Source organism: Ammospiza caudacuta, chromosome 23 (genome assembly GCF_027887145.1).
Source record: "Ammospiza caudacuta isolate bAmmCau1 chromosome 23, bAmmCau1.pri, whole genome shotgun sequence".
Taxonomy (NCBI): domain Eukaryota; kingdom Metazoa; phylum Chordata; class Aves; order Passeriformes; family Passerellidae; genus Ammospiza; species Ammospiza caudacuta.
Window position 1 is genome coordinate 2,154,713 of NC_080615.1, and position 23,709 is coordinate 2,178,421.

General features: G+C 50.1%; 1 protein-coding gene across 1 annotated transcript; it reads right to left on the reverse strand.

The window, feature by feature from the left end:
• Positions 1-44: 44 nt before the first annotated feature.
• Positions 45-22,205, reverse strand: KCNJ5 (potassium inwardly rectifying channel subfamily J member 5). Its single transcript, XM_058819025.1, has 3 exons — positions 21,943-22,205; positions 12,945-13,891; positions 45-1,518 (listed from the first exon to the last, which is right to left on the reverse strand). Exons 2-3 carry the CDS (start codon positions 13,882-13,884, stop codon positions 1,166-1,168), a joined length of 1,293 nt encoding a protein of 430 aa, XP_058675008.1. The 5' UTR covers positions 13,885-13,891; positions 21,943-22,205; the 3' UTR covers positions 45-1,165.
• Between the last annotated feature and the right edge of the window lie 1,504 nt (positions 22,206-23,709).

A 23,709-nucleotide genomic window follows, 5' to 3' on the forward strand; every position in this document is an offset into this window, starting at 1 on the left:
CTTTCTCTGTGGAAAATAACTCTTGCACATTATGTATTCCTCATTTTATTTTATTAAAGATGGAATTCTGCAGGTAGTCTGTTTTTTCCACCAAAGTTTTAGGAGCAAGGGAAGAGATTTTCCCCAACAAGGCCTTTTTTCCCCCCTGTGTTGTTGAAATTTGTGGAAATCTTTTATCTCACAGATTGCTTTTCTTCATTCATTTTCTGATGAGACAATCCTCTCTGGGAAATCTGGTTTTCTGCCTCTTTCTAAAGATCAAAATTGTTGGCTTCAGTTATGTCAGTGTGTTCCCATTAGCTGCAGGAAGATCAGCCCTTCAACCTTTATTTTAAAAATGTGCTTTGCAGAAGAGCAATGAATTTTGCAAACTGCCACTTACCCAGTCTCCCTACTCCAGAGCCTCTGAAATTCCAGAACATTCTAACCCCCAGGGGACTACATCCTTTGTTTTAAATCATCAATTGGAACTGCAACTGGGACATTGAGGCCAGAAAAAAACCTTAAATGGGGCAAAATCTAAACTTTCTCTGACCATGGGTAGCCAATGAAATGTGTCAGAGATTCCATGAAAAGAGTACACAAAACACCTCAGCTGGAGAAGACAAAACATTGGATAAACATGTGAAAGGTCTGCAGGGAAAGGTGCCCTGCTCATATCAGACATTTTGTAGGAAATAAACCCCAATGACTGTAAATCCTGGAAGCAAACACTAACATTGTAAAATTCATGAAGGCAAAACACTTCACTACATAGCAGGGAGGTTTTTACCTTTTCTTTTAATTTAGCCGGAACAATGTCTACAATACATTGACTCACAAGTTAAGTGAAGGTATGAAATCACATTCTTCATACTGAGATGGGACATTCTGGAGTGGTCAAACCCCCTGGCAAGAGGGGCAGAGTTCTGCACGTCCTTTTGAAACAACCAGCAGTGGGGATTTTGCTTTTGACAGTGATGAGAAGAGTGGGCCTTGTCCATGGAGATAAGGTGCTCTGCAGAGGAGGGCAAAGCTCAGAGCCTCAGGGAACGGAGGGATCTGAGGCAGGTGCAGTGCAGCGACCCCAGGATGAGCAGCAGGCCAGGAATGCCAGCCCTGCTGCCAGGGGGTGCCAGGGCAGTGTCCCAGCAGGGTGTGGGGCTGTGCTGCAGCGGCTCCAGGGTTATACAGGCACCTCTTCCTTCCCCTCTCCCGCCGTCCCGTTGGCTCCGCTCAGTCCCGCCGGCTCCCTGCCTTCCTCCTCCTCCTCCTCCTCATCCTCCTCCTCGTCCTCGTCCTCCCTGGCTGTCCCTGTGTCCCGGGCCAGGCTGGGCAGGGGCCCCAGGAGCTGCCCTTCCCGCCGGGACTGGGCCAGCTCCTTGGCACAGCACACGGGCGTGTGGGTCTCGTAGGTGCTGTGGAAGCTGTTATAGTCCACCTCGTAAAAATCCTTCTCCAGGGTGAGCACGGGGGTGAAGCGGTGTCCCCACAGCACCTCGGTGTCCATGTAGGAGCTGCGAGCCTGGCAAGTCATCCCTGGGTGGAAAGAGAGGGATGTTAGAGGCAAAGCTTCCTTATGTGCTCACCCAACCACGCCTGGCACTTAAAAGCACTTCTGTGTCGTTTCCATACCTGACTGCTCTGGGACACGGCAAAGTCTTGGCTTAATAAGCCTCAAAAAGCCTCTATCATGAACAAGCCGAGCACCCAGAGGGAAAGGGATGCATTCACGTCGGCATCGTCCACCTCCTGAACCTCGTGCTTGGGGGTTTGCAGGCTCTAAGCAGCTTCTCTCTGCCTCCCCCTGCTCTGCCGAGCTGCTGTTTCTGTGCCTGACACAAACAGCTCCCGGTGGATCCTGCTGGAACAACCCCAGCCCCGACCCACACAGCCCAGGGCACAGGGAGCCACTGCCCTGCCCTCCTCGGGGCTGGCACCATCCCTTCTTCTCTGTGGCAGGGCCAAATTCCTGTGCAGCAGTGCCACAACTCCCTGCCTGAGTGCCACAATTCCCTGCATTAGTGCCACAATTCCTGTGCAGCAGTGCCACAATTCCCTGCATTAGTGCCACAATTCCTGTGCAGCAGTGCCACAATTCCCTGCATTAGTGCCACAGCTCCCCGTGCAGCAGTGCCACAGCTCCCTGTGCAGCAGTGCCACAATTCCCTGCATTAGTGCCACAATTCCCTGCAATAGTGCCACAATTCCTGTGCAGCAAAGCCACAATTCCCCTGTCTAAGGGCCACAATGCCCTGCATTAGTGCCACAATTCCCCTGTCTAAGGGCCACAATGCCCTGCATTAGTGCCACAATTCCCCTGTCTAAGTGCCACAACTCCCTGCAGCAGTGTCACAATTCCCTGCAGCAGTGCCACAATTCCCTGCAGCAGTGCCATGATCCCCTTACAGCAGTGCCACAATTCCCTGCAGCAATGCCACAGCTCCCTGTGCAGCAGTGCCACAATCCCCCTACAGCAGTGCCACAATTCCCTGTGCAGCAGTGCCACAACTCCTGTCCATTAGTGCCACAATTCCCTGCAGCAGTGCTACAATCCCCCTGCTGCTGCAGTGCCACAATCCCCTGCATTAGTGCCACAATTCCCTGCATTAGTGCCACAATTCCCCTGCATTAGTGCCACAATCCCCTGCATTAGTGCCACAGCTCCCCTGCACACACCTGGATGCTCAGCCCAAAGGTGAGGGGTTCCCTTCCCAGGGGGCTTTTGAATCCCCAGGATGGATCAAGCCCTTGTGCTGCTGAGCTGTGGTCTGAATGAACAGTGGCTCACAGGAACTGGTACTTGTCAAGCTGCTCCTCAGCCCCATGGATCAGAGCTTATTTACTTTGAGCAAGTTTAAAGAGAAGCTTTGCAGAGCAGGGATAAGCACACCTGTGAGCAAATCCTCTTGCAATCACCCCCAAGTGTCAAGGCTGTCTTCTCTTCCAAACATTTTTTCTTCTCTTTTTCCTAATTATGTTTTGATTTTGGAATTAATTTCCAGTGAAAAGCTAACCTCACAAAGTCCTCCCACTGTTCTCTCACAGAGGGTGAGGGATTGGCCTGACTGGAATAGATTCAAAACATGCCTTGATCCAGTTTCTGGCCAATACTTGCAAGTCTAATTCCTGCAGCCCAGAGCACAGGGACAGAAATCTAAAGTAATGCATAGGGAGAAAAAAATCTCAGCGTCAGATGGTTCAGGGAAGAGCATATCACATATCCTCACTCTGTGAGCTCATAAGTGACTGAAATCTCAGAGCAATCAGAAAACACCTTTCCTTAAAAAAACCCACCTTTGTGAAAAGAGGAATATTTTGTTCTTGTAATTGCTACAGACCATTAAAAGACACCCACACAGGCAAATTCTCTGCACAGCTGAAAGCCTCTTAGTGCTTTCCATGGTTTAAAGCCACCGGGCCAGGAGTATTTTGTTCCTTGAAAGGGGAAGAGACAGTGACACACGCAATGCTGAGACATCTGCAGCTCTGTAGCTCAGGCTGCAAACCCAATCCTTCCCCTCAAGATCTGCAGAAGTGTTTGCTTCTGGGCAGGAACAACAAGTACAGCGTTAGTCACAGTGTTCCAGCGTGCTGCTTCCTGGGCTGGAAGGAACTGGGAAGTGCAGAGGCTGCCTTGAGAAACACAGCCAGGGAATGAAAATCACCCCAAGTGCTGCTGCCTCTGTGGAAGTTCAGTGGCTTTTCAGGAAACTCAGCTTTTGCTGCAGAGCTAAGGAGCAGGTGAGGCCACTCCTGCCTTTGGTGGCTCTGCCATGTGCAGCATCACCAGCCCTGGGTGAGGAGGGTCAGCCCCTGCCCTGGCCAGCTCCTCCCTCCCTGGAAGCCCCAGCAGTGCTGTTCCCCAGTCCTGGCACAGATTTTGCCAGGGGAGCTGTTACAGGCACTGATCCCACCCTGACCTACCCAGGCAAGGGCTTTCACTCCTGTTGTCTGGGGGGTCAGGGCTGCAGGGCTGATGCCATTTCCTGGGGCTGCCCCATGCCAGGAGGTTGGAAACCAGCAGCTGGCTAAAATATACCCGTCCTTTTCCCTTTGCACAGAGCTGCTTTGGCACCAGAAATCCCAAAGGCCTCCAAGTGCCTCCTCCAGAGGCAGCAAGGAGAGCAGGAGAGGAGACCCTGCAGGCTCCAGGATCAGTCCTGTGGATGCACCAGCTGCTTCTTACCCTGCTTTTCCAAGTGCTGCATCAAGGTACCATCAAGGAGTCTCCAGGGCAAAGATGGGGCCTCCTTGTGAAATGTGGGGGCCTGGGGCCCTCTGAGGGAACTCCTGCCTTATAATCCAGGCCTGAAATAGCTCCTTCCCTGGGGGAGCACCTGAGTGAACCTGAGCTCCTGGGACACCATCCCAGTCCAGCTCTAAGTATTCAATTAGGGCAGGAACAATGGAAAGCTTTCAGCAAGCAAACACTGCTGCTGCCAGCTTCCTGCAGGAGCTGCTTTCTGTAACCCCAGGGGGACACTGAGCCAGCACAATAAGACAACTTGTAATTGCTCCATAATCCCATTCAAATATTCCTTTTTAGCACATGTGCAGTGGTGTTTAATTGCGTGGGGACACACTGCTTGGCAACTCCCACATCACCCAGTAAACAACACCATTGTCTCTGCTTCAAATTCCATTAAGTGCCTGCTTTGCAGGCTGCCCTGTGCTCTCCAGCCTGGTTAATTAATGCATCTGTAATGTCCCTAGCTAATTATTGCCTCTGTGACTGCAAAAAGATGACAGAAGAGGTGTGGAAACAATAAACCTTGTTTTTATTAAGAGCACGTGGATGCAGCCACTTGCCACTGGAACACAACGTGCACCCTCCGTGCTTGGAACATCCACCCTGCAGAGGGGCACAGCAACCCCCAGCCTCAGACCTCTGTGTATCCCCGAAAAAATCACCTGTTCCATTTGTATCCCTGAAAGAAATCACCTGTTCCATTGTGTATCCCTGAAAAAATCACATTTTCCATTGTGTATCCCTGAAAAAAAATCACCTGTTCCATTGTGTATCCCTGAAAAATCACCTGTTCCATTGTGTACCCCTGAAAAAATCACCTTTTCCATTGTGTACCCCTGAAAAAATCACCTTTTCCATTGTGTATCCCTGAAAAAATCACCTGTTCCATTGTGTATCCCTGAAAAAAATCACCTGATCTATTGTGTATCCCTGAAGAAACCACCTGTTCCATTTGTATCCCTGAAAAAAAAACAACCTGTTCCATTGTGTATCCCTGAAAAAATCACCTGTTTCATTTATATCTCCGAAAAAAATCATCTTTTCATTTATATCCCTGAAAAAATCACCTGTTCCATTTGTATCCCTGAAAAAAATCACCTGTTTATTTGTATCCCTGAAAAAATCACCTGTTCCATTTGTATCCCTGAAAAAATCACCTGCTCCATTTGTATCCCTGAAAAAAAATCACCTGTTCCATTGTGTATCCCTGAAAAATCACCTGTTCCATTTGTATCCCTGAAAAAAAAATGACCTGTTCCATTTGTATCCCGAAAAAAATCACTTTTTCCATTGTGTATCCCTGAAAAACATCACCTGTTCCATTGTGTATCCCTGAAAAAATCACCTGTTCCATTATGGATCCCTGAAATAAATCACCTGTTTCATTTCATTCTGGTTTATCTGAGGCTGTGGGATGTCTTGGGTATAGGGAATCATTTGCCATATGCTCCCATCCATCAAGCAGAATCCAAATTCAGAATATCCTGAATTAGAAGGAAGCCACAAGGATCACCAAGTGCAAGCCCTGGCTGCAAACAGACCCAGATCTGGGTGCCACACCAACTGTGACATTCCTGCTCTTCCATCACTCATGCACTGAAGCACTGACACTTTGGGGAGCACAAGAACTGAAGAGAGATTCCAGACTCTCTGAATTTCTTGCAGAATTAACCACAGCATGTATGGCCCCAGTAAAGGCTGTTAATCCTTCCCTTAAAGAATATATAACTACACATTTTGGGTTTAAACTGTGCAGATATAGAGAAGTGCTATTTGGGAGTTTCATTTAAATAAACTTCATGCCAAAAGAATACAGAATCCCAGAATGGCTTGGGTTGGAAGGGAGATTAAACATTGACACCTTACACAATCCCAGCGTGCTCCAAGCTCTGCCCAGCCTGGCCTTGGGCACTGCCAGGGATCCAGGGTGGGCACCCTGTGCCAGGGCCTGCCCACCCTCACAGGGAACAATTCCCAATTCCCAATATCCCATCCAGCCCTGCCCTCTGGCAGTGGGAGCCATTCCCTGTGTCCTGTCCCTCCATCCCTTGTCCCCAGTCCCTCTCCAGCTCTCCTGGAGCCCCTTCAGGCCCTGGCAGGGGCTCTGAGCTCTCCCTGGAGCTTCTCCTCTGAACAATCCCAATTATCTCAGCCTTGCCTCATAGGAGAGCAGCTCCATCCCATCATCTTCATGGCCCTATATCCTCATTTTCCTTCTTTCAGTCCAAATAGATGTACTTGAATTCACAGACATATAGTTTTCAACTCTATCATATTTTCTGGATTGTAAGACCATTAGAAGTTTCATTTTCTCCTAAACAATCTGGTTTAAAATGAAAAAGTATGTTTAATCTAAATTTGTGTGCAATCTGTCTCTGTTGATGAAAACATGCAATGATATGAGAAATCTTCACTTTTAGTTGCAGCTTTCTCATCTCTTACTGCAGCAGCTCACCTTCATGCTGCAAACAAAACTCAATTTTAATGGAAACCAGAGATAAAACTTGTCTGAAGTTAGAAGCAGATGCACCAAGATTCAGTAAAGCTAGAACCAGTTGCAGGGTTTGGAGGTGCTGGAGACCAGGGCACTGTGTCCTGGTTTCCAGTTGTGCAATAAGCATTGCACAGAGATTTAATGATAATTTCACTACAGCAGAATCCTCAGTGGGTTTTTTGGCTGTGGGTTGGAGGCACAGATCAGTAACTGAGATCAGATCAGTACCTGAGCTGTGCCTGCTCCTGCTCAGGGCAGCCAGGGATGCTCCCTGCACAGCCCCATCCTCCTGCCCAGCACAGGAAGCAGCCCCAGCAGGCTGTGATGTGTATTAGAGCCGTGTCTCAGCACATCTGAGAGCAGAGCGTGTAGAACAAGTGCCAGGAACGCTGGAATAGGCTCTCTGCTGTCATCACAGTCGTTATCAAAGAGCTGGAATGTCTGAGCTGCTGCCAGGGCCCGGAGGAGCCGCCTCAGCACGGCTGATCCTGCTGCTCTGCCCTGGAGCACAGCCTGGGCTGGGAGGGCACAGTGCCCCTGGGTAAACCAGACCTCAGCACCCCGATCTGCAGCTGCAGCTGCTTGGGGGACACCAAAGGCTCTCTCCAGCTCTTGGAGATGCTGATTTTTGGCAAACATCCCATGCCAAGTGACCTCAGTTAATGGGAGAGGAAGGGGAGACACAGAGGGTGCTCTGCCAACCCCAAATCTCCCCAGGTTTCTATGGGACCCCATGCCCAGCAGAGGTGAACCTCCCAGTGCTGCTCCAAATCTCCCCAGGCTTCCACGGGATCCCATCCCAGCAGAACCTCCCAGTGCTGCTCCAAATCTCCCCAGGCTTCCACGGGATCCCATCCCAGCAGAACCTCCCAGTGCTGCTCCAAATCTCCCCAGGCTTCCACGGGATCCCATCCCAGCAGAACCTCCCAGTGCTGCTCCAAATCTCCCCAGGCTTCCACGGGATCCCATCCCAGCAGAACCTCCCAGTGCTGCTCTGTGGCCTGCAGCTCCTCAGTGGGCAGAGACAGCCCAGCCCCTGGGGCTGTCAAGACAACATTTTTCATCAGGCTAAAATTAACTGTGCTCATTGAAATGCCAGGGAGCTCAGTGATTAACTGCTGGGAAATGTCATGTGCCTGCCTGGGCTGGGCCAGATCTGCTCGGCCCCAGGGACACAGACCCTGCTGGCACTGCTCTCCCTCCTCTGCCCTCTCTGTTGTGCCCAGGATGATGTTTCTCCTCCTCCTGGATGCTCTGAAGCTGTGGAACACCCTCTGCTCAGGAGCTGATGGACTCAGAGGTGCAGTGCCAGTGATGGAAGTTTATGGGTGGCAAGGAAAAGGTATAAAAAATTTAGGTTCTATTGCTGTAATTAAGCAATATGTGTCTTTCAATTTGCATTAGCATGTGGTAAGTTATAAAAGTTATTAGTCCCTCTGTGTTAATTAGACCAAAGAACACTGTAACATCCAAAAAGTCAATATTCTTCCAGCTTGAAAAGGAATATTAGAAGGTAGGAGCATGGTCCTCCAATTACTTGTGCTTGTCTCCTTTAGAGGACATGGCTGGGCTTGATTCACTTTGATATTTATGCCAGAGGAGAGTAATAGGATTTTAATTTATCTGAATGCTCTCCAGGCATGCAAAAGCTCTTAGGCACTGGGAAAAAATATAATAAAAGGACTTTATGATGTAAAGACCTTGGATTCAATTGCCATGTCTCCAGCAGGCCCAGCCAAGCTCTCACCAGGTAACTCCTGTAGGGTTACAGGGACTGCAGAGGCACCTCAGACACCAGTGCCAGCCTCTGCCTCCAGAGGACAGCCCAGCTCATGAACACAGTGACCTGAGACATCTCTTCCCATCATATTTTAGGCAGTGTCTGTAACACTTCTGCAAGATTCCTTGCAGAAAACTTATTTTATATGCAAAATGCAAAGCAACACAAGACAACCCAAACCAGATGATGAATGCCCAGAAACTCCATTCAGTAATTTCACCCTTCCTTTGTGCTCCCATGAAAATCATGATTAATTTCAGCACATCTTTTGTTGTGACTACTCCATTTACAGCCAGGAAACTGTACTCTGTCCTCTGCAAAGGTGGATAAATTGAGGTGTGAAAACTCTGCTGTTTGCCTACACTCCCACAGGGACAGGATGGGTTAATTACTTCTAATCATTAAATCCCTTTTTATCACACTGACTCTAAGCCAGAAAAATACATACCTGTACTTACATAAGAGTTCATTAAAACTTCATTTAGTGACTGGACTAATCAGGCAGCTGGAGTGTTTCTTGTGCCTTATTTAATTGTGCTGGGAAAAAGAGGCAGTGAAAACCAGGGAGGACCAGGAGTGGAGTAACAAGCTCTGCTGCCTCCGTGCCCAGGGAGCAGCAGTGCTGGATGCTGTGCCCAGGGAACCAGGGCAGCAGGAAGCCACAGAAAAAGCAGGATTTGGATCCAGGATTGGGCTAACTGTCAGCAAACAGCAGAGGGAGGGTAAAGCTGGGAGAGAAGAGAGTTCCTTTAAATTAGCTGTCAGGAAGTCTTGTAGGATATGCAGAGTGTGTCAGCGCACGCAGTGATGGCTTACAGAGAAAAACAGTCTTTTAACAAATTGGACTTGCTAATGTTCCCTAACCAGATGAGCCAAATCCTTCACCACAGCCCAGCTGACTGCAGCACGTGGGAGGGGGGCCTGCACCTGCCCTGCTCTCCCTGTCCCAGCAGCTTTTAAACACTGCTCAGTTTGGGATCAGCAGGGCAGGGCAGGCCAGCAGCAGCAGGAGCTGTCCTTCACCAGGCTGGCCCTGAGATTCTGGGCAGCAGAGAGGCAGGGAAAGCAAAAATGTATTCACTGTGCAAACAGATTTTCCATCTTTGCTTTGATCACTTCTATTGCAAGTCAGATTCAGGGCAGCTGATGTTGACAAGAGTCCCTTTGTGATAAGGCAGAGATAAAGGATTCCCTGAAGGAATGCCTGTGCCCAGCTCACCAGGAGCACTGGGGGTGATGCTGCTGCCCCCAGATGCCCACGGAGCCCCCTGGGAGTCAGAACACTTGTCAGAAATATTGATTTTGTCTTCACAAAGCTCGTTTCACCCGGCAGGGACCACAACAGATCTGCCCAGAAATTCCCTCTCCCTTTGGCCTTTTCCCTCGTCTCGTGGAGCCCCATCACCCATCCCAAACAGGGATGGAAAAAGCCTGGGGCTGTGCCAGGCTCTGGGGGTCCCTCAGTGCAGCAGCTCTGGGTGCCACACAGCTCTCACTGCAATAACACCAGCTTTTTTATCTTTTTCAGCCAAATAAACCCACTGCATTTCAGGCTGGCCCGTGAGCTGCTGTTCTTCAGTGTGCTGTTACTCAGACCTTTGAAAAACCAAGATAACTTGAACACAGAATCTTTGTTTTAAGTCACAGTGTTTTACTTTGTAAAAACCCCAATGACTTGAAGGGTGTGAACTCCTCAGAATTTATTCTACACTTTTCATTTGAAGCTATTTACCATCTTTGCCTTGCACTGGGTCAGAATTAAACTTAAATGTCAGTAAATAGAACTGCTTGTTTGAGAGGAGACAATACATTACATTTGTAATACTTGTGCACATGGTTAAATCTACTGAAAATAGCTATAAAATCACTGTCCCGAATTATCAGCACAACTAAAAGTTGTGCTTCCATTTCTGTGGTCATTGATATGTTGCCAATCACATTTCTGACTGCTTCCCAAACACCTTATGGAAAACAGAGCTGTATACCTCTGAACTCTGGGGGGTGGAGTCCTCATTTTCCGTAGGGGTTGCTAAGGGAACAAATGCTCTGTTGTATTTTACACTGCCCTGAACCCGAGCAGGCTGTGACAGTGTCAGGATTTAATAGAGTCCTGCTGGGAGTAAATATCACACCACTCCTGAGAGCAGATGGGGCTTGAGCAGTGCCATGGGCTGGGAAGCACCTTAAGTATTTGCTTGGAGCAGATTTTAAGGTGTGGAGGGAGGGATTAATAACCCCAAACTGCTTTGTCAATATTACCAAGTGTGAGGATGAAGCAGGAAAGCACAAACACTGTCTCTGCAAGCCACTCTTCTCGTCTCAAAGTACCCCACTCCCCTGGCTGACCCATCCCAGCCTCCAAACTGGATCCTGGGATAATCCAAGGTCCACTCAGCTCTGAGTTTGTGCAAAATGCCTCCTCCAGCTCCAGGGTGGGACTTCCCAGGCTGCCTTGTGAGCCCAGGATAATTCATTTGCACAGCTGTATGCTCCTGAATATCCTTACAGCCTGGCCTCTGCAATCCCTCTGGGACAGGAGCCCATTTGTAAGGCAATATTATTCCTCTGCCATGCTTTTAATTGCGCGGTTGTTATTGATAATGACTTCCTCTCGCACATCCCCAGCGAGGCTGAGCCTTGCTGTAGGAAGGCAGAGCAGCAGGGGTTCAAAGCACTCTCAGTGTCACTGTGTGACGAGGAAAGAGGCTTTGGACAAACAAGGAGCTGCATTCCACGCTCAGATTAGGAGGTTCAGCCTCTAATATATGTTTAGGCTGCAGAATAAGTCACTGTTACAAATCCTTGCCTTTGATAGTCTTTTCCACCCACCCCTTCCTTTGCCACGTCTCTACAATGCTCTGCTGGGGAAGAGCATTTCCCTGGACATGCCAGGTGAATTCCACTCCCACAGCACAAATTCCAGCCCCGGTGGAATGTAATTTATCCATCACCTCCCATCATCAGCTCTGTTTGGGGAAGTCAGCCACTGCTGATCACCTAAAGGGAGACTCTGGGACACTGAATTGCCTCTCTGGACAGCTGCCTTTGGGAGCAAAGGTTTGGGAGGCAGGAATTTGAGAGATTTTTCCTCCTCTGGCTGTTGTAACTAATGAGCAGATCTCCAGGAGGGGATAACATTAACAGTCAGCAAGGGGCAGAATCTGTGAGACAGGGTGCTGACATCACTGAGTACTTGTAACAAGCTGAAAACCCCTGCTAATGACTCACAGAGAACCTCACTGAGATGGAAAACAAACTCCAACCACCACCCACAGGAAAACTCCGGGCTCATTACTAAAATCCTGAAACACCAAAGGGGAAAACTGCTTATAAAAGCTTTTTTTGCATCTCTTTGTCCATCTTGAGCCAGCAGCTCTCTCCTCAGCGCTGCCTGCAGCCCTTTCCCCCTGCAGACCGTGATTCCATCAAGACATTCTGGCCACCCCAGGGTGGAAAACCCTGCCTGGAATGCACCTGAGCATCTCAGGGGCTTGGACACACTCCCTGCGCTGCAAGTGCAGCAGGAAGAGCTGCCAGCTCCTCCCAAAACCCGGAGCAGAGGGGAAGTGACCCATGGAAATGACTGCCAGGTGCAGCCAGAGCTCCCCGGGGAGATACCTGTGGGATGGAGCCTCTGTGCCAATCCCTCCCTCAGCTGCCTTTCCCATGGAAAGCTGAGGGTTATCCCTTTTCCAGAGTCACTATACATGGACACAGAGTTCTTTCATCGGCTGTCACAAACACACCCCTAGGACAAACTGGGAATGGGCTGAGGATATCTCCTAATCTCCCATTACCCGGCTTTGTCTGAGCTGTGAAGCAGCTGCAGGGCTTCAAGAGTCACAAAAGCAGTTTCTGTATTTTTCCTCTTTGAGCTCCTTCTGGGAATGTGTGTCCTGCACCACGTGCAAGTCATTCAGCCTCAGCACGTGCTGCTTTATGGGCTACAGTGAGACTTGGGCACTTCATAGCCCCCATTAAAATCAACACTACAGCAGTACCTAAAATAGCACACTTACAGCCTATCTTAAATACAGGGAAGAAATGGGAGAAGATTTGCACCATGAATTTTGATCACAGGAAACAAGACCACCACAGACTTCAAGAATTCCTTTAATCCATTGGTTTTTTCTCCCCTGGATCAGTTCTAAGTGATTATGAGCAGCTCCAGGACTAAGCCTTTCACTTCAATCCCAGACTTATAAGAGAGGGTGAAACACTACAAAAAAAGGGTGAAACCTACAGCACGAGCTAAAGGCCCAACTTTTCACTGCTGCTTATCTCAGATGCCCCACCTGAGTCAGGCACTACCCAAGGACAAGCCTCACTGTGCTCCCAGGCCAGGTAACATGGACAGTGAAATCCTACTGCCAAACTGCTCACAATGCTTTGTGCCCCCTTCCTCCTCAAAACAGTGACTGACTGCTGACAGGTCTTACCTGTGGCTTCCACCATTCCTTCCAGGATGACCACAATCTCAAACTCCTCCTTCTCCAGCTGGGTGCGGGACATCTCCCAGAAGGGGCTTTTCTCATTGATCTCATGTGAGATGATGAGAGGGGACACCAGGAACAACCTGTCGTCTCCGGTGTCAAATCCCACATTGATGTCCGTTTGATTCAGGGGAATAAACTCTCCTTCTTTGGTCTGTTTGGACTTAATTAGTTTGGCTCGAATGGAAGCCTCGACAATGTGGGAATTGCGGAGGTCCCCGACCCGGAACATGAGGCAGAGCTTCTCGTCCCTCATGGAAATGACGGCGTTGTTGGAGAACATGAGGGTCTCCGCCCTCTTCTTTGGTTGGCTGATCTTGACGAACATGCATCCCACCATGAAGGCATTGACGATGGAGCCCAGGATGGCCTGGACCAGGAGCAGCACGATGCCCTCGGGACACTTCTCCGTGATGACCCTGTGGCCGTACCCGATGGTCGTCTCGGTCTCGATGGAAAACAGGAACGCCGACACGAACCCGCTGAGGTTTTCCACGCAGGGGATCCAGTTCTCGTCCTCCAGGTGGTCCAGGTCTCCCCGGATGTAGGCGATGAGCCACCAGATGAACCCAAAGAACAGCCAGGTGATGGTGTAGACCATGGTGAAGACCAGCAGGTTGAAGCGCCACTTGAGGTCCACCAGGGTGGTGAAGAGGTCGCTGAGGTACCGGTAGGTCTCCTGGACGTTGCCGTGGTGCACGTTGCACTTGCCGCTCTTCTCCATGTACCGCTGCCGCGGCTTCTTGCCCTCGGCGGCAATGAGCCGGGTCCTGTCCGTGGCAATGGGCACGTCATCCCGAGCCTGCTTGGGGATCTTCTTGGGCTCCCGGGACGTGACCCCGATGTCCATGTCCTGGTTCATGAAGATCCGGGAATCTCCAGCCATGGCTGGGCTGCGCAACAAGGAAGGACAGCTTCAGGCAGAGGGCAAAGAGAAAAAAGCCATTTTGTTTCACTGTCTGCACCAGCAGGACATTGATTTTAGAGGGTTCACACTTCTCCCACAACAGCCACTTGTTAAACACAGCCCTGCAGTGAGCCAGAATTAAAGACTGATTTATCACACACAGGCCCTTCAAACATCAGCAACTACTGGGGTGATGGGGACACTGTGGACACTGTGGGTGTGTGGAACGCTTAAACCTTGGAACATTTTTGGGTTTTCTTTCTGTCCTTAGATTTTTTTACACACCAAATTTGCTTAAGATCACAACTCAGAACAAAGTAAAGATACATCAACATTTTTTCAGGAGGGACTGGAGCTTTTTCATGCCTCAGGTTTTGGGTGCATATCAAGAGAAACCTTAGAAATTAAGAGAAAATGCTGAGCACCACTGTCTACCTAAATCTCACATGAGTCTAAATTATGCATGAAGGCTTCCCTTGCAGTCAGCAGAGAAAGGCATCTCCGGGGATAACTCAGGTTTCAGAAGTGCTGAATCACCTTCTGGAAGTTTATTCATGAAATAAACATTTAATTGAGAATCTTGAATCCCACGTGTGAAGGTGTGATGAATCCAGGCCTGTTGTTAATGAGATCTATCAGAGCTCACCCCTTTGCTCCACCTGACATTAGACAAAATCACTGGGCACTTTTAGGAATGCATCAGAGCTATTAAAAAGCCCACTGTCGACATTCAGAGTAATGCTTACCAGGATACAAATAAATAACACGAGATGAGGGCGGCAATGCTGTCTGCCAGTTCCAGTGTAACATCCTGTTTACAGAGATTATTAGATACTCCTTTAAAAAATGAGAGTCTTGACTCTGGATGCAGGGCACAGACAAAATCTCTGTCAAAGTCTACCTAAGGAGCCTAGGGATATCAAAGATAGAGCAGCAATATTTTCTATGGCATTCATTCCCTGTATTGTCCTCTGCAAATCCCATTAAAACCTAACTAAATCTATTACTGCTCCCTCTGTCTTTAATCTTCTTATGTGCCTGTGAATGAGAAAAGGTGTAGAGATACAATTAAGAGTATCTTGGGAGAGACAATTTTTAAGACCGAGCAAAGTAGCTCCATCTTTTCGGTATTAAAAAGCACAAAGGGTGGGCGGGAAGGAAGCAGAGGCAGGATGAATAAATGAAACAACAAATTTTCACTTCCATTCGGCTGCAGCCAAGTCTGGATAATGGCAGAGAACTCCTTGTGGCCCTTGTCTAAGTCACCATCGATCAGTGCTCCAACGAAGCAGCCGGAGCCTGTTGGTGGCTTGGCTCCGCAGGGAGCCCAACCATCTGTGCCAGCCCAGGCTGAGTGCTGCCTGTGCCACAGCCCTGCTCACAGGGCCAGCCTGAGTGCTGCCTGTGCCACAGCCATGCTCACAGGGCCAGGCTGAGTGCTGCCTGTGCCACAGCCCTGCTCACAGGGCCAGCCTGAGTGCTGCCTGTGCCACAGCCCTGCTCACAGGGCCAGCCTGAGTGCTGCCTGTGCCACAGCCCTGCTCACAGGGCCAGCCTGAGTGCTGCCTGTGCCACAGCCCTGCTCACAGGGCCAGCCTGAGTGCTGCCTGTGCCACAGCCCTGCTCACACACAGGGCCAGCCCCGGCTGAGTGCTGCCTGCAGCCACAGCCCTGTGAGCAGGGCCGGGCCAGGGCTGAGCCTGCAGCCCCGCCAGGGGCTGGGAACAGCCATTCCGGCTGCTGGGATGGGAAATCAGGGGGATTCGGGTTTGCCACCCACCCTGCACACGGGGCAGATAATCCCAGGGATGTGGGTTCCCTTTCTCCAGCCAGGATCTGGGCACAAGAGTCACCCCTGCTCCGTGTCTGTCCCTCCTGAGAGCTGGCTCGGGGTTTATTCACTCACATCCTCAGCTGCTTCTCACTGCCTGCTGCAATGCAAGCCTCCAGACCCGCTGGCCTGGCTCTCCCTGCTCTGATGTTTGTCTCCTTACAGGTCAGCAAAGTGCTGCAAGATCCTGAAAACTGACAAAGGCACAGCTTGATTCTCATTTCCCAACATGTGAAAGCACATGGCAGAAAAATCCCGCACTTTCCCCCCTCTTTAATAGGGAAAGAAGCCTCCCATCCCCTGGAAATCAGGTAGTGAAAAACATCCTCACTTCCTTCTTACAAATAATACTCTTGATGTATGTTTGCATTGATTGATGAATCTAAAATTACTCCATTTGGACTTAAAAGCTTGTCATCAATCTAAATGTAAAACCAGGCAAGTGTTGCCTGTTGCTTTCAATTTTAAAAGGCTTGTTTTAAATATAATTTTGTTATAACAGTACATTCAAAGCTATCACTGGCACCATGGGAGAGAGAACAATCCAGTTCCAGACTTCAGTCTAGAGTGGAAGGTTACATGTTCTAGATTCACACCAAAGAGACCAAATGATCTTAAAACTTAGTACAAAGAACAGAAGAGAGGAAAAGAAACCAAAAATCCTAAATCCTTGGAAAGATCACGGTGGTGGAGCAGGTTTGAGGAACTGCCCATTAACGAATGTACGGAGGAACCTTTTTAACTAAAACACTCACAGGGCTGGCAACATCCCTGGTGGTGCTACTGATCTCCAGCAACAGCTCAGCTGAAACATCTCTGCAAACCTTCAGAAACACCTTCCAAGTGATCCAGTAAAGCAGAAAAATTCCTGCTGGATAAGAACTTCACTGACAGCTTCAGTGGCATTACAATTCCTACCAATATTTCATCTTTAACTTTCCCACTGTAGTATGAGCACAGCCTCAGTCTGTGGTTATTGAAAATAATCAAGCATATGAATTTTTGCTTTGGAGTCTTTAAACAGCATGCTCCTGGTTAGCAGTGTGAGCACAGCTTTGGATGGCTGCACACTATCCAGCTTTCTGCTCCAAATGATCCCAGGGCTTTCTAATTCTGAGCAAATCACTGCTCTTCCTTCTGCCTTAATTCCTCAACAGTAAAATTTGTGATTTGGATGTGGATGGTCTGTGAGATCCCAGGCACCAGAATCCTCTAGAAAATTTGCTGTCATGATTTTTACTGCCCTGGGAACTTTAGCCCAAACGACAAGAGGCTCTGAAAGGAGCAGTGTAACTGGGGAAGGACCTGGTAAACTCGTCCCAGTGCAGTGCACAGCCACTGCTGCCAGCCATAAGCATCTCTGCCAGGTCATGGTAAATATGTTCATACATCTCCCAGAGATTTCAGCTCCAGTCTGTAAATCCCTGCTCCCTCCAGCACAGAGAGCCATGGGGTGAAATTGCCTCTTACAGTCACAGCACTGTTCTGTTTCTCTGGCATTTACAGTCTTTGGTTAAATGAGGCCAGGATAATAAAAATGTCACTTCTGTACAAAGCTGCCTTCCTTTAGGACAGGCTACTGTATGAGGAGCTGTGAGTCAGTGCATTATCAGCCTTGCAGAGAGGTTTTTATCAGCCCTGCTGATGTTCAGCTCTGCCCAGATGACACACTCGGGGCAGGCAGTGACATTCAGGGGCTGGCATCTGCTGCACAGGAGCCAGGCTGGGGTGGGGTGACAATCTCCAGGAGTCAGGGTTTGCCAGAGCAGCTCCCAGCCCCTCCTGACAGAGCTGCTGTGCTCCTGGCAGGTCCAGCAACTTGCCAGAGACATCAGGGAGGGCAAAACTATAAAACACTTAAAGAAACTTCTTTCCTTGCTGACCAGGGGGCTTTTTCCATTTAAACAATTGCTGATCTGGCTGCAGTAAACACACAAATTTCCATGGGGATGGGATTTGATGCTGGAAAGGACCAAACTGACAGGCAGGTGGAGTTTAAAGATGTGAATCTGTCATCAAGTCTGTGTAAAAGCAGACTTCTTTTTGTTTCTTTTAAACCCAATGCCTGTGTTTTCTCACACTGGGAGAATAATTGAGCAACTGTTCTTTAGCAAACCTCCCACAACTTCCCAGAATTTTTTTTTCCACTTAACCCTATCTTCTTCTTGTTTTCCAGACAATGAGTCCTGTACTTCTCAACAAGCAACCAAAAATACTGAACAGAGATTACTGAAAAACCTGACCTGGTTCTTCTGCTGCCTGTTGGCTCACACCCCATAAAGCAGGTTACTGTGCCCAGGTTCCTCTGGACCACATCATTCTGCTTTAGGTTACAGTGCTGCAAGGAAATGAAATTCTTAATTGTCAGACAGGAGCAACATAGGGAAGGAGGTGCAGGAATAAAGGAAATTAAAGCAGCAGCACTGAAGAGAATAAAAGCATTGTCTGCTGAACACTGAGTGCTCATGGAAAGATGGAGGAAGGAGAAGTCTTAGGAGAAGATGGCCTTTGACAATCTGAGGAAAAATGACTTGAGATAGGCTCTGACTGAGGTGGGGCTTGGATTTCCCTGAGAAAGGCATTTTCCTCCACCCTTTTATTCCCTGTGTGTGAGTGGGACTGAGCAGTCAGCTCCACCAGCCTGCCTTTCCTGTGCATGCAAGATGAGGAAAGGCAGGTGGATTTGGGGGAAACCATGGAATATTCTGTCTTTCTGACATGATAGGTTTGGGGTTTTGGTGGCTGCCTCTTTGGGAAGTGCTTGGGGATCCACAGGTGGAGTGAAGGCTGCAGAAGAGTTGTGCCCTTGAAAGCCAGGGAAAAAGATTCAAAGACACGGCACAACAAAGGAGACCTGTGGCACTTCAGACCCCAGTAATTGCCTCTCCAAGCATCACCTCACTCAGCACTGAGCTGGGAAGGTTCCTCTCCTCTCCTCTCCTCTCCTCTCCTCTCCTCTCCTCTCCTCTCCTCTCCTCTCCTCTCCTCTCCTCTCCTCTCCTCTCCTCTCCTCTCCTCTCCTCTCCTCTCCTCTCCTCTCCTCTCCTCTCCTCTCCTCTCCTCTCCTCTCCTCTCCTCTCCTCTCCTCTCCTCTCCTCTCCTCTCCTCTCCTCTCCTCTCCTCTCCTCTCCTCTCCTCTCCTCTCCTCTCCTCTCCTCTCCTCTCCTCTCCTCTTTCCTGGCCCTCAGGATGTGTCAGCAGATTCCCCTGGGGCTGAGGAGGCCTCTCCCTGCAGCCAGGTCACAGAGATGGTGGCTGCTGCCTAACCTGAAGGGCCAGGGTGGCTTTGTGCTTGTCACGGAGCTGGGCTGTGACAGCTCCTGTGTGCCCAGAGTGCCCTTGGCTCAGAATACCCCAACAGAAGGTGCTCAGGCATTCCAAAGAAAATCTCTCTGGCCAGGGAGGCAATCTGACCCCAAGGAAGGGTTTATGGACATTTGCACTTTCCTTTTACCTGTGAGTTACCTCCCAACCCATCGTTCTCCTCTGAGATCCTGGGACCCTTCCATTGCCAGTTGTGAGGGAGGAATGTGACTCTCCAAGGTATCTAAAGAGTTTTACAGCACTCAGCACAGATACCACATGCTGTAAAATTTTATTGATGTATTTTCCAAGAGGCCTGGACCAAGGAAGGGCTCTATGTCCCATATTTCAGGATGGGAGAAATCACTCACAAAAACAGTTCTTCAACACCCAGACTCACTGGGAGTCTGTGGCAGGGCAGGAATTAAATTTAGCAGTTCCAAAATCCTTAATGAGCCCCTGGAATCACTGCAGAACTCTTTCCTCCTTCCCCCACTCCAGCAGCAGGGAATGCAGTCCCTGCCTGCCTCAGGTGTGTCTGAAGATCTCTTTGCAGAGCCTCCACAGCCTGATCCACCAGATGAATAACCCAGCAAGATTATTTCCAAAGCCAACTAAGGCAGTTTCTGTTCTCTCAAACAGCTACAGGTTTCAAATACATTTTTCTCTCAGCTATGGATTGAAGTATAAAAACCCCACACATGTCCCAAGTTCACAGCTGCATTAAATATAATGACTCCAAACTGATACAGAACAGAGTGGAGAAATAAAACTGTGATCAGGAGAGACTGGGTAGGTTTTTTTACAGAAAAAGAAGATGAAAACTAAGAAATACTTTTTGAGGCATCATTCAGGCTTTTACAACTTGTTAGAGCACGAGGACTGGAGAATATGGAGTTGCCAGAAGACTGGGACTATCTCCTACAGCACAGCTGCACTGCACAGGAAGGATGGGAGGATTTAATCCATGTCACTCCCAGGCAATTCTCTTGTACTTCACTGCATTAAAGACCTTGAGTGTGGCCAGTCCCTGAGCAAAGGATGCAAACACAATATTGTGCTCTTAGGTGTTTTCCACAATTTGGAACAGTCAAATGATGTTTTCTCTACCAACAAATAAAGCCTGGAAATAAATCAATTTGATCCTTCCACCTCCAAGGAAGTGACTGTGCCTGAGGCACTCTGCAGCCTCTCTGTCCCTGGCCTCTCACCCCAGCTCTATTTTAGGGACACCTTATGGTGTTATTGAAAAGCTCACCATTGTCTTTCAACCAACACAATTGAACAAAGCCAGGGACACCTCTGTCCTGATCAGACACTCCTGTTTCTCCTGCTCTTGGCTGTTTGCTCTGAACAGCAAACACTGGATGTTATGAAAGCAGAATCTCAGCTCTAGGAGAAAATCCTGCCCCAGGAACAGCAATGTTCCCATTCTCCATCGCAGCAAAAGAGAATAATTCTGGAATGTGCAGCTGCTTTAAAAAACACAACAAAAATAAAAAATGTACAATAAAAGTTTTAAAAAATACATTAAACTGTTGGACCACTTCACACTTCTGCAGTACCTTGCACCCAAAGAGTTCACTGATGGATTTACCAAACACAGGCTCTTTTGGCCCCAAGGCCTTCAGCAGTGCTTGAACCCACTGCAGAAAGGGGTCAGAGTCAGAGGGACAAATTGACCTCATACCAAACTGTTGGGCAAGGGCCAGTGCTTGCCCCAAATGTCCAAGGGCCTCTCCTGATCTGAAATCCAACAGAAAGGGGGTGACTTAAACAGTGGAGTCTGGAGATTTGCCTTGGAATATTACTCCAAAGCTCTGTTTGCGTTTTTTTTTTTTTTTCCCCTCAAATAATTGGGCTGGAACTTCCCAGAGATGCAAGATATTCTGCTGTGGGAAACAGAATGATCCTAATCCTTTATCTCCAAGTGGGTAGGAATAGTGAGCCAAAGAACTGAAGCCCAGAAGTGAAATAACCCCCCCCAGCACAAACACTGCCCCACACACTCCCCACCTTCTCAGGAGACCCCGGTTGCTTGGATTGCTCAGAGAACCAGTGAGAAAAACCAGCGTGGTTTCCCTCTGAGCTCCTCTTCCACAAATCCAAGTCTACTTTAAAGTAAAAGGGTGCAGAAGGAAGGAGCTGCTTGACGAGACTCTCCAAAAGCCAGAGGTAAGTTTTTTGGGACAGGGTCAGTTTCTGCCAGCTCTTGGCTGGTTCCTGAAACTCCCTGTTCAAACCCAAGGGAAAGAGGCTGTGTAAAAGTTAACCTGGTGCTCCCAACCACCATATGCTGGCACAAGGAGAACCCCAGGCGCCTTTCTGAGTGATGCAACAGGACATTGGTAAAAAAATCAGTCATGCTTTTACCTCCCAGAGCCATAACCCCCGAGGGATACCCAATGCACTGCATTCCCTGTCCCTTCCAAGGGCTGAATGTGCCAGTTCCTCATCTGAGGCTGCACTGCCAGGGCTCTGTAACTCAAAGCTGACTGGCAAGTATCCTAATTATGAAAGAATTTAATCTTGGGCTCCAGATAAGGATTATGGAGTCGCTCCATAATTCAGGGCTGCTCACTGATCAGTCTCCTGGTGCCCTTTGCATTCCAGTGATCTCCACTAATCCTGTACCTGAGCAGTTCCTATCCTTTAACGTCTTTTCCCGCATCACACCTTTAGATCCGACAGCGCTTTTGCCCAAGCTCGGCATCCAATCCCTGCCTTCCCAAAGAGTTCCGTGGCAGCTGTGAGTTCGGCAGGACCTGTCCACAGCTCGCACCGGGGCAGGTTCGGGCACAGCAGCCTGGCATCCCGCTGGCCCAACAGCTCCGTTCGTCCCGGCGCTCTGCAGCCGGAGAAGCTCGGGAGTGCCCTGGAATAACAAAGGAATCGGAACTTACTCGCTACGAGCGGCTCCGCATCGGTGGCGCCAGGGCTCGGGGGGCGGCTGGCGGGGGGCAGGCGCGGGGCTGGGCGAGGCTGCGGGAGCAGCGGCCGGTCCATGCCATCACCAAGGAGCGGGGCTGCTCCCGGGGGCCCCGGGCCGGCCGCCGCCTCCCTCCCGCTGCCCGCGGGCAGCCAGCATCGATGTGCCAAGGGCTGCCCACGCCCTGGTCCGGCTATCCCCGATCTGCTGCTCTGCTCTGCTCCGAGCCCTCCTCCGCCGCGGCGGTGCCACTTCTGCCTTGCCTTCCCCGCTCTGCCCTGCTCCGCCCGCTCCGGGGCACCCACGGCGCTCCCGGCTTTGAAGGGCTGGGGCACAGGGAGGGCGGGAGGCTGCGTGTGACGGAGCCTTATCTGCTCTCCGTGAGCGCAGGGGCGGGGGGCGAGGGAGGGGTTTGGGCGCTGCCGGGAGCGGAGGAGGGAGGGTGGGCAGGCGGAGATCCCTGCCCGGGGAGCAGGGATCGCGGGGGCTCCGAGCTCGGGAACGAGCTCCGAGCTCCCCGGGACCGGCAGCGAGGGGCTCTGAGCCCTCAGAGCTCCCGGGGCCAGCAGCGAGGGGCTCTGAGCTCGGGAAAGAGTTCCGAGCTCCCCGGGGGCTCCCCCAGCGCTGCCCGGGATGGCCCTGCCCGGAGTGCGGGCTGGGCTGGACTGGGCCGGCACCCTCCGGGGCTGGGCTGGGCCGGCACCCTCCGGGCCTGGGCCGGCACCCTCCGGGCCTGGGCCGGCACCCTCCGGGGCTGGGTTAGGCTGGCACCCTCCGGTGCTGGGTTAGGCTGGCACCCTCCGGTGCTGGGTTAGGCTGGCACCCTCCAGGGCTGGGTTAGGCTGGCACCCTCCGGGGCTGGGCTGGGCCGGCACCCTCCGGGGCTGGGTTAGGCTGGCACCCTCCGGGGCTGGGTTAGGCTGGCACCCTCCAGGGCTGGGCTGGGCCGGCACCCTCGGGGGCTGGGTTAGGCTGGCACCCTCCGGGGCAGGGGGCTGTCAGCAGCACACAGAGCAGCTCCTAAGAGGCAGGACGAAGGGAGAGCCGCGCATTTCACACGTGTGAAAATCGTCACCGGCACCGTGGAAACTCCGCCGGGCTAGACCCGGCACTGTGGGGACAAGGGGACGGCGTGATTCCATCAGGCTGTGCCACGGTGTTTGCTGACCGAGCTCTGGGGTTTGCCTGGGGTCCAGCCGGTCCCCGGGAGTGCTCTCGAAGTGCTTCAGTGCTTTGCCGTAATTTTTTGTCTTCCCGTTTTTTCTTCTTCTTTTATTTTATTTTTTTCCTTTGTCACTGATAATACCACACTGTCTCTCCAGCTTAGTGAAATATTTCCTTTTCTGAAAAGCAAATGTCAGGCCAGCTGCATATCTCAGGCAGATCTGCCTGGTGACTGCAGGTTACCCTCAGGCTTTGTTGCCAGTCCTGTCCCCCTGTCCTCCCTAATTCCCTATTCCAGGAGCACACACATTACAGCCCATCAGAAAAGCTTTCACAGAAGATTTGTCTGGTCAGAAAAAGAGAATTTACCCAAACCAAAGCAGGGTGCAGGATTGTGTGGGTATTGCTGAAACCTGCGAGCTACTTTTTGTTCTCCTTTGAATGATTTTCAATTTTTTCGTTTTTTAAAAAATTACCCTATCACTAATGAAATACATTAGCATTGGAATGATATTTTTATTTTCCTAAATAGACATTTTGCAATTTATTATTTGCATTCCTTTTTTTTTTTTTTGAA